The 15,321-nt window shown below is 42.4% G+C and overlaps 1 protein-coding gene across 5 annotated transcripts in view; it reads left to right on the forward strand.

The window, feature by feature from the left end:
• The window catches only part of LOC311122726 (activating transcription factor 7-interacting protein 1-like), a 62,152-nt gene extending 48,121 nt beyond the window's left edge, over nt 1–14,031 (forward strand). For 4 of the 5 annotated variants that reach the window (XM_084197055.1, XM_084197051.1, XM_084197053.1 and 1 more), the window contains 7 exons: nt 366–424; nt 2,707–2,765; nt 2,963–3,583; nt 5,422–5,526; nt 5,716–5,811; nt 12,707–12,780; nt 13,028–14,031. In XM_084197055.1, the coding sequence (XP_084053181.1) occupies nt 366–424; nt 2,707–2,765; nt 2,963–3,583; nt 5,422–5,526; nt 5,716–5,811; nt 12,707–12,780; nt 13,028–13,510 (1,497 nt within the window). In that variant the 3' untranslated portion in view covers nt 13,511–14,031. Of the gene's footprint in view, nt 1–365; nt 425–2,706; nt 2,766–2,962; nt 3,584–5,421; nt 5,527–5,715; nt 5,812–7,479; nt 8,406–12,706; nt 12,781–13,027 lie in introns of those variants that run through there. The other variant, XM_084197054.1, reaches the window with a different exon arrangement.
• The last annotated feature ends 1,290 nt before the right edge of the window (nt 14,032–15,321 follow it).

Below are 15,321 nucleotides of genomic sequence, written 5' to 3' on the forward strand. Positions count from 1 at the left end.
CATTGAAAACAAGTTTAAGAAGCGGTAGTTCTGTTTTATGTGCGCTATTTCTATGCTTCCGTTCTAAAGTTTTATTTTTGCGTCTTTTTACTTTCGGTTTTGTACACCAGTTTCAAATAGCTGAAAATACAATATTTTTTGTTATGGAAAATATATTTCACAGCGGTTTAGATGGTACAATGATTCTCTACACTATACATGCTTGTTTTGTCACATAAACTAAAATTAGGTGAACTATTAGTATTTTGGCAACCAGGAAATGGTGTAACGAATTCTGAATATTGCAACTTTAATATCGAACAGACAATGTGATAAAAATTGCTGAGGGTGTTAGCTAAAGGTGTCACCATGACGTGTGTTCGCAGGCGCTTACATCCCCTGTTGCCAAGACTGCACCTGCTACAAACACCATTCCGACACAACGGTAAGAGTTCGGTCCTACTGCCGATGTACTACTTCCTCATTTAGAAAAGCTTTTAGTCATTTGAAAGCATTTCCTCCTGTGAATCACGAGTGAGCAGTAATCAAAAACAGGTGATTGCATTGCCTCTAGTTTTATGAAGATGTGAGATACAATCATTATTTTAGTTTGTGTGCGGTCGTGTTAATCACCATTGGCAATCATGGATGGCAATTCCCAAACTTTTACTTATTCCATAGTTTCCTTTTCTCCATCTCTTGTGACAGCACATTCCCATTGCTTCTATTCTCCAGTATAAAAATGTATTTTCTGTATTTGTAATTCAAATCATGCAGAAGGAAAGATGTGTGTTAGTCATTGCATGGGGCTATACTAGCTATCATTGTGCCTTTGTATCAACGTGACAATACCGGCCTGAAGCCAATGAATGCCACACGTGGAGTCAATCACAACGTGTGATTGAATGTGTGGTGGCTCTGCACAGGATCGTTATCAATAATACTGAGGCTGGATTAAATTCTCGGGAAGATTGGATTAAAAGGCAACAACATCCACTAAAAACCATAATAACGGGAAACAAAGATGATACCTTCGAGGGTATTCTCTGATGTACAGGACCCACTTCTTTTTTGATCGCTTAGTGCCTACCCGTCAGGCGTTTTCAAAACAAAATCCCCACATGAAATCAATCATCATTTTGTTTTGGATTAAACAAACGAACAGCGGTTCAGTTTTTGCGTCTTTTCTTTTGCACACCACCATGGTTCCAGGTCCTGAGTCTTGTGACGTTATACAATGCGCCAAAGCTTGAGAAAACAAGCATTTAAAAGCTGTGCAGACAGTGTTCACAGCACCCGATCCAACTGCACCTCTCCTCTCAACAGCGTGTTCCGAATGCATCCAAAGCTGGAGCTGCAGTCTGAAGAGGGGGCACGGCGGAGAGGGGAGCTGGCGACCTCTATTGGTTGGATTAAGAAGGAAGTGAAGGAGGAGGAAGAATCTGAAGAAGAGTATGAAGAAATATCTGAGGAAGAGGAATTTGAGAAGCCTTCATTCAACCTAAGACACCAGCCTGCTAGAAGAGAGCAGTCACAGCAGCAGTCACCACAGCAACCGAGCAGAGGAACTAGGGTTTGTTCAGACATAATGCTGCGTCCCATCTCCACGGACAAGGAGAGACTGCTTTACCTGCGTTCTAAGAGTGCTGCCAGGAAGGCGAGATCCGATCGTTACGCCGTATTCCTGTTCCGGAACCTGGTCTCATACGAGACCTACGTGAAGTGGATCACCACAGTGAACTACGTTGGAACGTTGGGCAAGGACGCGCTGCCCGTTAACCTGCGCGAAACTATGAAGAAATATTTGGAACAAAGGTTCAACAAACTGTACGCCAGAGACTGGAAAAAGATCAGGGACGCCATCAATGAGATCCTGAGAGTGAAGAGACTACGGTTCTTCTTTGAATCAGACTTTAATTTGACTTAGACAGGTTTGATTGGGAAAGTGCCATTTTCCACAGTATTCGTGATGCACTTTGTTTTGTATGGAATTATGGAAACGACATAGTCTTGAGATAGTTGCAATCATCACATTTATTTTTATTTTACCAACGTTAACAGTAATAATTGCATTCCTGCCGCCATAAAACATTTGATTTGTTCATAATATTCCCAGTTCCTAATGTACTGAACTAAATAAAGGTCTGGAATTACTATTAAAAAAAAGATGTTGAGAATTTTTACACTAATATCATTATAACACAAACGTATACCAACATTTTTTCTTAATGTACAGTACCAACATTTTTAAACAACCTGCAAATACTTTATGATTCTCATGACAGAAGACTACAAACAACTCAAGAATGATACCCATACATTAAACAAGTCCTCAAGGAATCAACACCTTTTACCCCCTTTTTTGTGATAAAGAATTTTCAAATTTGCAGATATTTTTTTCTTGAATTTGTTAAACTCAATGCAAAGAAGAACAAACAACAAAATACACATAACAAACACTCAGTCAAAAAAATTTCAGTCAACACGTCTTAATGTTACAAACGGGGAAACGGAAGAAGACCGAGCCGGAAGACAGAATAATAGTAAACTGGCAGGAAGTGTGGCAAATAGGTCGCCAAATTACAAGCAGGAAGACTTTCTCTGGTCTGTCTCAATATGACCTCTGACCTATTTTTAAACAAGCCAACTGAATGCAAATCACATCTCTTTCAATTACCTTTACAAAAAACAATTCAACTCAATGCAAACCCACATCTCTTCTAACAGGCCAGTAGGAGCTGTTGTAAAGCAGCCCATGACCAGCCCAGTCTCTACCAACCTTACAGGTAAGATCTCCCTTCTCCTTCTCCCTTACATGTCAATAGGATGTTTCACCTATCATGGGGATTGAACGACCCAGAGATCAAGTTACAAGATAAAGAACAACACCAACTGATAGTGTGCTCTGACCTGTCCTGGAATAGGATTTTAAAGTTAAAATCTAAAGTCACCATTCCTTTGCTCTCTCGTGTTGTCTTTCCAGTTTCTCCGGTCAAAAATCCCAAACCTGTCCCCACTACCACTACGGCCTCTGCCATGGTAACACAGGGCTCCATCCTGCAGCTGATCCCCACCTCCTCTAGCTCCGCCTCCCTGTGCACTGTCACCTCCCAGAGCGGCCCCACCGGCACCCTGCTCCTGAAGACCACCTCAGGCTCCAACGTGGTGGGCCAGAACGGCCAGCCCCTCCTCATCCAGCTGCCTCTCTCTGCCATGGCTAACGGTGGGGCCGGAACCCTGGTCAACATCCCAGTGTCCTCCTTCGCTGCCGTCAACTCGCTCAACAAAGCCAAGACCACTACTCCCACCACTACCTATATCCTCAAGGCCGGCCCCACCACCACCACCATGGCTGGCACCACCACCTCCACCATGGCCTTGCAGCCCATCTCCTCCACTACCCAGCTCTCCCCAGCCATGTCCCCAGCCCAGATGACCCTGGCTCGGGCTGTGTACCAGGGGGGCGCTGGGGGGATCAGTACGCCCAGTGCTGGGATGTCAGTGACCACAGCCAGGGCGCCGGTTCAGGCGTCCTCTGGTCCAGCTGCAACGGGCTCGGCCGCTCCAGGACCTCCGTCGGGGACAGCTATGACGTCAAAGACAGGTGAGTTTCCTAGCAACAGGCCTGATAACTATATCCTATACTGTATGTGGACAAGAATAATAATTGCATTTATAAATAATGATTTTCAAAGCGCTTTACATTGTAATGGGGAAACCACTTAATCCACTAGCTACAGTGAGGGAAAAAAGTATTTGATCCCCTGCTGATTTTGTACGTTTGCCCACTGACAAAGACATGATCAGTCTATAATTTTAATGGTAGGTTTATTTGAACAGTGAGAGACAGAATAACAACAAAAAAATCCATAAAAACACATGTCAAAAATGTTATAAATTGATTTGCATTTGAATGAGGGAAATAAGTATTTGACTCCCCTCTATATCAGAAAGATTTCTGGCTCCCAGGTGTCTTTTATACAGGTAATGAGCTGAGATTAGGAGCACACTCTTAAAGGGAGTGCTCCTAATCTCAGCTTGTTACCTGTATAAAGGACACCTGTCCACAGAAGCAATCAATCAATCAGATTCCAAACTCTCCACCATGGCCAAGACCAAAGAGCTCTCCAAGAATGTCAGGGACAAGATTGTAGACCTACACAAGGCTGGAATGGGCTACAAGACCATCGCCAAGCAGCTTGGTGAGAAGGTGACAACAGTTGGTGCGATTATTCGCAAATGGAAGAAACACAAAATAACTGTCAATCTCCCTTGGCCTGGGGCTTCATGCAAGATCTCACCTCGTGGAGTTGCAATGATCATGAGAACGGTGAGGAATCAGCCCAGAACTTCACGGGATGATCTTGTCAATGATCTCAAGGCAGCTGGGACCATAGTCACCAAGAAAACAATTGGTAACACACTATGCCGTGAAGGACTGAAATCCTGCAGTGCCCGCAAGGTCCCCATGCTCAAGAAAGCACATATACAGGCCCGTCTGAAGTTTACCAATGAACATCTGAATGATTCAGAGGAGAACTGGGTGAAAATGTTGTGGTCAGATGAGACCAAAATCGAGCTCTTTGGCATCAACCCAACTCGCCGTGTTTGGAAGAGGAGGAATGCTGCCTATGACCCCAAGAACACCATCCCCACCGTCAAACATGGAGGTGGAAACATTATGCTTTGGGGGTGTTTTTCTGCTAAGGGGACAGGACAACTTCACCGCATCAAAGGGACGATGGACGGGGCCATGTACTGTCAAATCCTGGGTGAGAACCTCCTTCCCTCAGCCAGGGCATTGAAAATGGGTCGTGGATGGGTATTCCAGCATGACAATGTCCCAAAACACACAGCCAAGGCAACAAAGGAGTGGCTCAAGAAGAAGCACATTAAGGTCCTGGAGTGGCCTAGCCAGTCTCCAGACCTTAATCCCATAGAAAATCTGTGGAGGGAGCTGAAGGTTCGAGTTGCCAAACGTCAGCCTCAAAACCTTAATGACTTGGAGAAGATCTGCAAAGAGGAGTGGAACAAAATCCCTCCTGAGATGTGTGAACCTGGTGGCCAACTACAAGAAACGTCTGACCTCTGTGATTGCCAACAAGGGTTTTGCCACCAAGTACTAAGTCATGTTTTGCAGAGGGGTCAAATACTTATTTCCCTCATTAAAATGCAAATCAGTTTAACATTTTTGACATGTGTTTTTCTGGATTTCTTTGTTGTTATTCTGTCTCTCACTGTTCAAATAAACCTACCATTAAAATTATAGACTGATCATGTCTTTGTCAGTGGGCAAACGTACAAAATCAGCAGGGGATCAAATACTTTTTTCCCTCACTGTATATGTAGCACCCAAAGCAGCAAAATCTAAAAACCTGTTATAGAAGAATAGAGAATATTATCTAACTGTTTTCTTTCCTATTTCTATTCCATCCCTTTCAGATAACCAAGCAACAAGCTCTACTCCAACCAAGACAGGGGCTCGACCCAAAGGCTCCTTCATAGACCTCACTGAGGAGGAGGAGGAGGAGGATGATGATGTGCTAGGTGAGAATGATTCCCAAAACCACCTCCATATTCCTCCCTCTCAGCTCCAGAGAGGTCCACTGAATAATGTCGTTATGACCTCCAAAATAGTGACAATTGTTGCTAATTATGGCTATTCTGGCTAAATAAAGATGAATTGAATTCCCTTTTCTGTCCTGTATTCATAATTCCTACTAATGTATTCTGCAGTGACTGGTGTGAGAAAGGCCACTACGGCTGTGGTGTCCTCCTCTTCAGTTACCCAGCGATCTACTGGACCTCCTCCGCTGATCAGCACTCCTAGTGGTGAGGCCTGCACATTACATAATCATTGATATTACCATAAACTTTTTATCCGCTTGCTAGTGTGTACTAGCTAGATAGTGTGTACTAGCTAGCTAGCTAGTGTGCATGTAGTGGCGTAAAGCTTGTAGTGGGCGCGGCGTGTAGTTACTGCAGTCCTGATATTATTGCTTGAAAGGAGTGCCCGTCTTCACTTTTCTGAGGAGATTTTTGTTGCGTGTTCGTGGGTGCGTAACCAGATGTGATCAGAGGTAAGTTGCACTTTATTTAACTTCTGCCTTTGTAATATTATATTGTTCTGGAGTAAGACAAGTATTTCTCAGATATAAACCTGCTGTTGAAATTGTGTTTTGAGGGCAAATGAAATGGCTAGGTAGCTAGCTAGCTTTGGCTAACCTAATCCATTGCCAGTGAATCTGACAGATGAAGTTTCAGCTCCCCGTAAATGATTGCTTGTTTGCTATCTAGCTAGCCACCTTGTCAATGGCATAAAGAGTGAACAGATTGATCAGATGTGTGTGGCAATAGCTAACTACTATCACATTAGCTAGCTAGGTTGCCGCTAGCTAAGCTGGCTAGCTAAGCTAGCTCCAGTGTTAGCCATGTAGCTAGCTAGACTATTCACCTCGATTCACACCAGTTTCAGTAGCTAACGTTAGGTCTACATTGTGATTACCACTTGATGTATATCATTTAGTCAGGCTAACATTAGTCCATTTTATTTGGGAATGAGCCAAACTTATTTTTCATGTATTTTTCATTGGAGGAGCTATGTGCCATGGTGAATGTCCCTTTTGAGGAGGCCAGAGTGTTGCAGTCAGAGATGGAGAGTGCTAGTGATAGCTCAGATGAGGAAGGTGATCATGAGGAAAATGTCAGGGTTTAGGCATCTCAGGATTTCTTTGGAAAGAGCATACCTTTTTACCTATAATGCTAGCTAGTTAAATGTACATTGTGTTTAGAGAAATGGCAATGCTCAAATACTGAAATCTGATTGATGTAGCTAATATATTTCAAATTATTGTATCGATATAGGTTCTCTTATTTGAAATGTTTAAGACAACATGCATCAAAGAGCAGAGCAGACAAAGGCAGTGCAGAGAGCTACCAATCAGGGGTCGGTAGAGCAGGGTGCTACAGGACAGTCAACAACAGAGCAAAAAGCTACAGAGCAGGGATCGGTAGAGCAGGGTGCTACAGGACAGTCAAACAACAGAGCAAAAAGCTACAGAGCAGGGATCGGTAGAGCAGGGTGCTACAGGACAGTCAACAACAGAGCAAAAACTACAGAGCAGAGGTCGGTAGAGCAGGGTGCTACAAGACAGTCAACAACAGAGCAAAAAGCTACAGAGCAGGGGTCGGTAGAGCAGGGTGCTACAGGACAGTCAACAACAGAGCAGAAAGCTACAGAGCAGGGAGCAACAGCAATTGATGAGGGTAAGATAATACATTAAAAAATTTTAATATTTTTTTTTACATGATCAACCGGGCAGTCCAGCTCAGCATCCTCCCACTCCATGGCTCTCACTCTGTGTGTGTGTGTGTGTGTCATTCATGTTTTTATGACTAGGCCTATGAGCACATATGTCATACAGTGTATCATCTCAGGATGCTCAGTGCCATTATACTAGAAATCAATGTGTTTTCTTGTGTGTGTATTTGAATGTACAGCTTGTAGCAGCACACCTGAGGTGGGGGAGAATGGGCCTGCCAAGAAAAGAAAATACCTTTCACATTGGAAAGATGAGGTTCGGAAGAGAAGGAGAATGGAGGGTAAAGCCTACCTTGGCAGGAAAAAGGGTGAAGGGGAGGTGAAAAGAGAGCCACGCAATATGGGACCAGGATGTGTGTCAGAGGGTTGCCGAAGGTCCTCCAAGCGCTCCTGCAATGCAATCTGTGATGAGGACAGAGAGAAGATTTTTCAGTACTTCTGGCAAACGTTGGACTGGAATGAGAGGAAAGTGTATGTGTGTGGTCTTGTTGACTGCACTGCAGTGCAGCGCTGCAGGTCTGAGAATATGGGTTCTAGAAGGACATCCACATTGGCATACCATCTTGAAGTTTGTGGTGAGAAGAAGAGAGTATGTAAAAACTTGTTCCTCTCAACCCTTGGGTTGGGTGAATGGTCTGTGCTACACTGGGTGCAAGCGAAGGAGCTTGAGGAGACCGTCAGATTAACACCTGTGAGGAATGAGGCAATAGACGACGAGAACATTTCTGCGTGACTTACCGAAAGTACCATCACACTACTGCACGTAGTCCTCTAAGCAGTACCTGGAGCCTGTTTTCCAATCCATGTCAGAGCTGCAGCCGTCAATGCGAGGAGAGGATGGGAAAACCCCTCAGTCTTCGCCAGGTGTTCACACTAACATGATTGCTTTGACTACTACAATTTGATATCTGCACTGTTTGATTATTTATTACTTACATGATTCTTACCGGAATACCTTGATTTGATGTTGAATTCCTTGCTGAAATGCGCCTTGATGAGATTTGCATACTTGTAACATGATTGATAGTGAAATGTTGATATTGATTGTTGTTTGACTGTTGTAATACTTGTACTGTGAGTAAAAAATTAAACATCACACTTGCTGTAAATCTTTTTTTGTACACATTCGCCATAACATGTACTTGATGAGATATTGTCATTTAAATTATTCCAATGTCTCAAAAGTACGATTTAACTTTTTATGAAATTGAACTCATTCACAGTGATAGATATTAAGTCAATCAAATGTATTTATAAAGCCCTTTTTACATCAGCAGATGTCACAAAGTGCTTTTACAGAAACCGAGCCTAAAACCCCAAAGAGGAAGCAATGCCGATGTAGAAGCACGGTGGCTAGGAAAAACTCCCTAGAAAAGCAAGAACCTAGGAAGAAACCTAGAGGAACCAGTCTCTGAGGGGTTGCCAGTCCTCTTCTTGCTATGCCGGTGGAGATTATAAGAGTACGTGGTCATTAAGGCTAGATCGTTCTTCATGATGTTCAAACATTCAAAGATGACCAGCAGGGTGAAATAATAATCACAGTGGTTATAGCGGGTGTAACAGGTCAGCACCTCAGGAGTAAATGTCAGTTGGCTTTTCATAGCTGAGTATTCAGAGGTCGAGACAGCAGGTGGTAGGGAGAGAGAGGGTCGAAATAGCCGGTCCGGGATAGGGTTGCACGTCCGGTGTAGAGGTCAGGGTTCCATAGTTGCAGGCAGAACAGCAGAAACTGGATCAGCAACAGGACCAGGGGGACTGGGGACGGGGACAGCCAGGAGTCGTCAGGCCAGGTAGTCATGAGGCATGGTCCTAGGAGAGCGAGCGAAAGATGGGGGAATTAGAGGGAGCATACTTAAGGGGGGACACTGTGGCAGCGTACGACAATACCCCCGGATAGGGCTAACCAGGCAGGATATAACCCCACCCACTTTGCCAAACCACCAGAGGGATTTCAACAGACCACCAACTTACTACTCTGAGACAAGGCGGAGTATAGCCCTCAAAAATGTCCCCCACCACACGAGCCCGAGGGGGCGCAAGACCGGACCGGAAGACCGGACCGGAATTGACTCAATCCACTCAAGTGTTATTCAACCGCAATTGCAACCATTGTAAAATACACACATTATGTCTCAGTTAATCATCAGTACATGCTTTATAAATGATTCAATAATATTTCATGGTTGTCAGTTAATGGAAAATTAAAGCAGAAATGGCAATGCGTTTGCTGGTGCGGAAGCGGCCTGCTCTATTCAATGATAAGAACCCAGTAACTCCACATATAATGTGTGCAAAACTCGTAACTCCATTATACTGTTTTTTATGTTGTAAAATAGCAATTGTTTAGTGACGTGAATATCTGACCGAAAATGTAGTCAAATTATGAACATTCATGACGCTGTGTTCATTAATGTTGAAATTATAATGTATTTTTTTTCACCTTCTTAAAAGTTGTGATTTTGGAGATACAAGGTTTTCATACAACATTGACGATATGCTTGTTACAGACTAAGCGGAACAAAAGTAAACCTTGAATTTGGAGGTTTAACATATCCCTATATTGGCCAAGTTTACCTATTTTATGAAATGCCATCGGTTGCCTTCAGAAAATATTCACACCCCTTGACTTTTTCCACATTTTGTTGTGTTACAGCCTGAATTTAAAATCAATTAAATGTAGATGTTTCTTCACTGGCCTTCGCACAATACCCCATAATGTCAGTGTATTTTTTTTATTTTTTAAACAAATTAATAAAAAATGAAAAGCTGAAATGTCTTGAGTCAATAAGTATTCAACACATTTGTTATGGCAAGCCTAAATAGGTTCAGGAGTAAAAATTTGCTTAACAAGTCACATTAGAATTTGCATGGACTCACTCTGTGTGTAATAATAATGTTTAACATGATTTTGGAATGTCTATCTCATCTCTGTACCTCACACATACAATTATCTGGAAGGTCCCTCTGTAGAGCAGTGAATTTCAAACACAGACGCAACCACAAAGACCAGGGAGGTTTTCCAATGCCTTCGCAAAGAAGGGCACCTATCGGTAGATGGGTCAAATTATAAAGGTTGACATTGAATATCCGTTTGAGCATGGTGAAGATAATAATTACACTTTGGATGGTATATCAATACATCCAGTCACTACAAAGATACAGACGTCCTTCCTAATACAGTTGCCGGAGGGGAAGGAAACCTCTCAGGGATTTCACCATGAGGCCAATAGTGACTTTAAAACAGTTTAGTTTAATGGGTGTGATAGGAGAAAACTGGGGATGGATCAACAACATTGTAGTTACTCCACAATACTAACCTAATTGACAGAGTGAAAAGAAGGACAGAATAAAAATATTGCAAAACATGCATCCTGTTTGCAATAAGGCACTAAAGTAAAGCTGTAGAAAATGTGGCAAAGAAATTAACTTTATGTCCTGAATACGAAGCGTTATGTTTGGGGCAAATCCAACACAACACATCACTGAGTAACACTCTTCATATACTGAACGCAACATGCAACAATTTCTAAGATTTTATGGAATTACAGTTCATATGAGGAAATAGGTCAATTGAATTAAATTCATGGATTTCACATGACTGGGAAAACAGATATGCATCTGTTGGTCACAGATACCTTAAAAACAGTGGGCCTCACAATCGGCCTCAGGATCTCGTCACGGTGTTTCTGTGCATTCAAATTACCATCGATAAAATGCAATTGTGTTCGTTGTCTGTAGCTTATGCCTGCCTGCCTGCCCATACCATAACCCCACCGCCACCATGGGGCACTCTGTTCACAACGTTGAAATCAACAAACCGCTTGCCCACATGACGCCATACAAGTGGTCTGCGGTTGTGAGGCCGGTTGGACGTACTGCCAAATTCTCTAAAACGATGTTGGAGGCGGCTTATGGTAGAGAAATTAACATTTAATTATCTGGCAACAGCTCTGGTGGACATTCCTACAGTCAGCATGCTCCCTCAAACTTGAGACATCTGTGGCATTGTGTTGTCTCCAGCACAAGGTGCACCTGTGTAATGATCATGCTGTTTAATCAGCTTCTTGATATGCTACACCTGTCAGGTGGATGGATTATCTTGGCAAAGGGGAAATGCTCACTAACAGGGATGTAAACAAATTTGTGCACAACATTTGAGAGAAATAAGCTTTTTGTGCGTATGGATCATTTCTGGTTCTTTTATTTCAGCTCATCAAACATGGGACCAACACTTTACATGTTGCGTTTATATTTTTATTCAGTGTATTTTCAGGCATAGTGGTGGGGCTGGCTGCATCATGTTATGTGTATGCTTGTCATTGGCAAGGACTAGGGAGTTTTTATGATAAAAAGAAACAGAATAGAGCTAAGCACAGGCAAAATCTTAGAGGAAAACCTGGTTCAGTCTGCTTTCCAACAGACACTGGGAGACAGTCAGCTTTCAGCAGGACAGTAACCTAAAACAAGGCCAAATATACACTGGAGTTGCTTACCAAGATGACATTGAATGTTCCTGAGTGGTCTAGTTACAGTTTTGACTTCAATCAAAGCAATGATCAACAACCAACTTGACAGAGCTTGAAGAATTGTAATAATAAAAAAATTATACTGTGCAAATATTGTACAATCCAGGTGTGCAAAGCTCTTAGACTTACCCAGAAAGACTCACAGCTGTAATCTCTGCCAAGGGTGATTCTAACATGCATTGACTCGGGGTTGAATACCCCAAAGCAATATTTTTTATTTTTCATGATATATAATTTTTTTTTAGAATTTTTCTTCCATTTAGACATTTCAGTATTTTGTGTAGATCGTTGACAAATTTTTAAAATTAAATCAATTTTTATCCCACTTTGTAACACAACAAAATGTTGAAAAAGTCAAGGTGTGTAAATACTTCCTGAAGGCCACTGTAAAGTCTAAGATCTTTGATTGGCTAAGGCAGAATAATCATGGCCAGCACAGGGCTAAGCGTGCCAGGTTATCTCACATGTAGCGTTCTTTCACGTGCAAGTACGTCGACTATTTTAAATGGCTGATGCGGATTATGTGATGAGAAAAAGTGAACGTTTAAACTTTTTCTAATGTTTGCATGTATGGATCCCATATCACCCTGATATTACTATAACACGCATTCAATTATAATCTTAATTGCTGGATGTATCATGATTGTGGTCAGTCAGTAGACATAATTTAATAGAATTCCAAGGATATCTATTAGCCTAGCCATGCCTGTGATTCAATGCATTAGAAGTCAGCTCTATGTCTGTTTGCTCTGTAATAGTGGTTCTGAGTAAAGGTTTGCATATTTTTCAACTCAAATAATCTTGTGAACCACACAGATTTGAGGAGGGGATGGGATGCTTATTATGTTATCTAATTTGACATATTGTCCTCTCTTTACAGGTACGGCATCAAGAGCATCTCCTCAACAGTCAGTCGGCGGTCCACATCTGACAGTCCACTACCGCCCCCCTCTGGTGAGTTTGTTAACGCTGAATCTATTTCACGTGTTCATATTTTTCTTGGATTCATTTGAGTTCTATAAGATTATTTTAATGTGTTAATTTCTCTCTATTTAAATTAATACAATAAACAACTTAATACTAAACCAAACACAACACAATTAAATACAAATATAAATAAAAACATTCTAAATCTATACATTTTTTTTCTTGCATATTTCTTGCCCTAATTAATTTCCATCTCCTTTCGTTTCATTCCCAGGACTCCCCATCCAAAGCACGCATGGGAAACAATACCACTCCAACCAAGCCCCCCCCTGTCACCCTGCCCCCGTTACCCTTGGCTCCCCTGCCTCCTGGCCGGCTACCCATGGAGGCCAACCAGACCATGCCCCCCCAGCAGCCCCAGCTGAAGCTGGCCAGGGTGCAAAACCAGAATGGCATCGTCCTTTCCTGGTGCGTGGCAGAGACTGACCTGACCTGTGCCGGGGTGGAAAGCTACCACCTGTACGCGTACCACCAGGACAATGCTGGGTCGGCCGGTAACGGCCCTGGAGCGGGGCAGCACTGGAAGAAGATTGGGGAGGTGAAGGCACTGCCACTGCCCATGGCCTGTACCCTCACCCAGTTTGTCTCTGGATCTACGTATTACTTTGCTGTCCGGGCCAGGGATGTGTACGGGCGCTTCGGGACGTTCTGTGAGCCGCAGTGCACTGACGTCATCAGCGCCACCACTCCTAGCTGAGCCAACCGGGAAGGGAAAAGGCATTTCATGTGACAGGAAGTTGATAGCATTCCACCGCTTCTTTTTTACAGTGTTCGGGAGGACCCTGACTGAGATTGCTTTAGTGGTAACACGTGAACGTACACACACACACCATGAGAAAACAGTTAAATGTACACTGTTGGACTCCAGACTACTCTGATTGGAGAAAGGATATGGCAATGGTTATCGTTGTGCCTGGCGTTGTATATTCTTTGTGAGTTAAGCTATTGTACATAAGTGAATTGTTCCCCATGGCAGGTCAGATATTTATATGTTGACTTCTGTTACCCTGGTCCGGATGTTTTTTTTTTTTTTTTTTGCTTTATAAAAGAATAAGTGAAAGAAAATACATTTTAACGTTCACAGAAATTGCACAGGAATGCAAAATCGGTGTTAGAACCTAAATGATGTTAGAACGATGATAGTAATTTTGTATGTATTGTCTGGTAACCAGACTTAATAGGAATGACAAATTCAATAAAACATTTTATTGGAAAGTTTTCAAGTGTTGAGATTAATTTGGTTAGCCTATGTTTATACAGCCATTCCCATAGCCAATCTTGTTGTCTGTTTTACATGTGACCCATATCAGATTTGCACGTTTTCACTGATGTAGCCTCTGAAATAGCCCACAGATGCAATGCTCATTTACTGCCACGGTTCCTTTAAATCTTTGGGTGATTGTCTTGTCAGCATTGAAATTGTCTATGAATTGAAAATCACATACGAATGTGGTAAGAATCGGAACAGATTCCATGTTTTTGCTGATGTTTACACATTGGGAAAAAGGTCAGATATGAACCGGATATGCCCATACATCAGAATTTGTTGTGTAAACGAGGCCGTTGGCTGCATGTACACAGGCAGCCCAATTCAGATATTTTGTCAATTATTTGCAAAAAAGCTGATCTACTTGATCAAAAAAACAATTAGTGGAAAAATATCAGAATTGGTCTGTTTGTGTAAACGCAGCCATGGAATCTGATATTTTGACTTCCAATTTATACCACCTCTATATGTGGATGTCAATCCTGATACAAACCATATCCTCCATATGCGACCTCTGCCTGGACGCTCAGATTTTTTTGATCTGAAGTGTTATTTTTTTGCACATGACCTGCCATTACCATGACAACAACCCCAGAATGTAAAGGAACAGTGACAGGAAATGAGCATTGAATCTGTGTGCTATCCGGGATCCTTGGGACTACTTCAGAGGCTACATCAGTTTGAATGCGCAAATTGGATGTGGGTCACATGTAAAACTGAGTGGACAGTAAAAAAAAACGATCGGATGTAGAAAAAGTCTGATTTGGGTTTTTAGGGTGGCTGTGTAAACACAGCCTTAGTGTCATACCTTTATGTAATGTGCTGAAGTAGTTCTTGATTGCTTTTATTACAGACCACTATGCAGTCAATTGATATTAGTCACTATTGCAAGGGATGACTTGCATTGCAGACCAATATTCATGTTTATTCTTCTCCAGCCAACAATCTGATATTAGGCTACCCAATCTTATGGCACCTGGAGGTACTTTATAGAAGTTTCCTGTCAGCAGCTGAAGAGATCCGGAGGGTGGCAGCCATTCAGAAACGCACCAATAAAGCTGTCATTATCCAAAACTGACACCAGCTTCCATGACCATCCCTCTCCACACATGATCTACAAGAGTGGCTCTTAAGGTATGAAAGGCTGACACTTGAGCGTTTCCCCCCCTATTGTCCTGTATATGAACATGTGCAATGAATAAAGCACTGCACAACATGAGGATGTTCTGTTCCAGAAGCAT

This window comes from Coregonus lavaretus (genome assembly GCF_964263955.1).
Source record: "Coregonus lavaretus genome assembly, contig: HAP1_SCAFFOLD_1204, whole genome shotgun sequence".
NCBI classification, from domain to species: Eukaryota; Metazoa; Chordata; class Actinopteri; order Salmoniformes; family Salmonidae; genus Coregonus; species Coregonus lavaretus.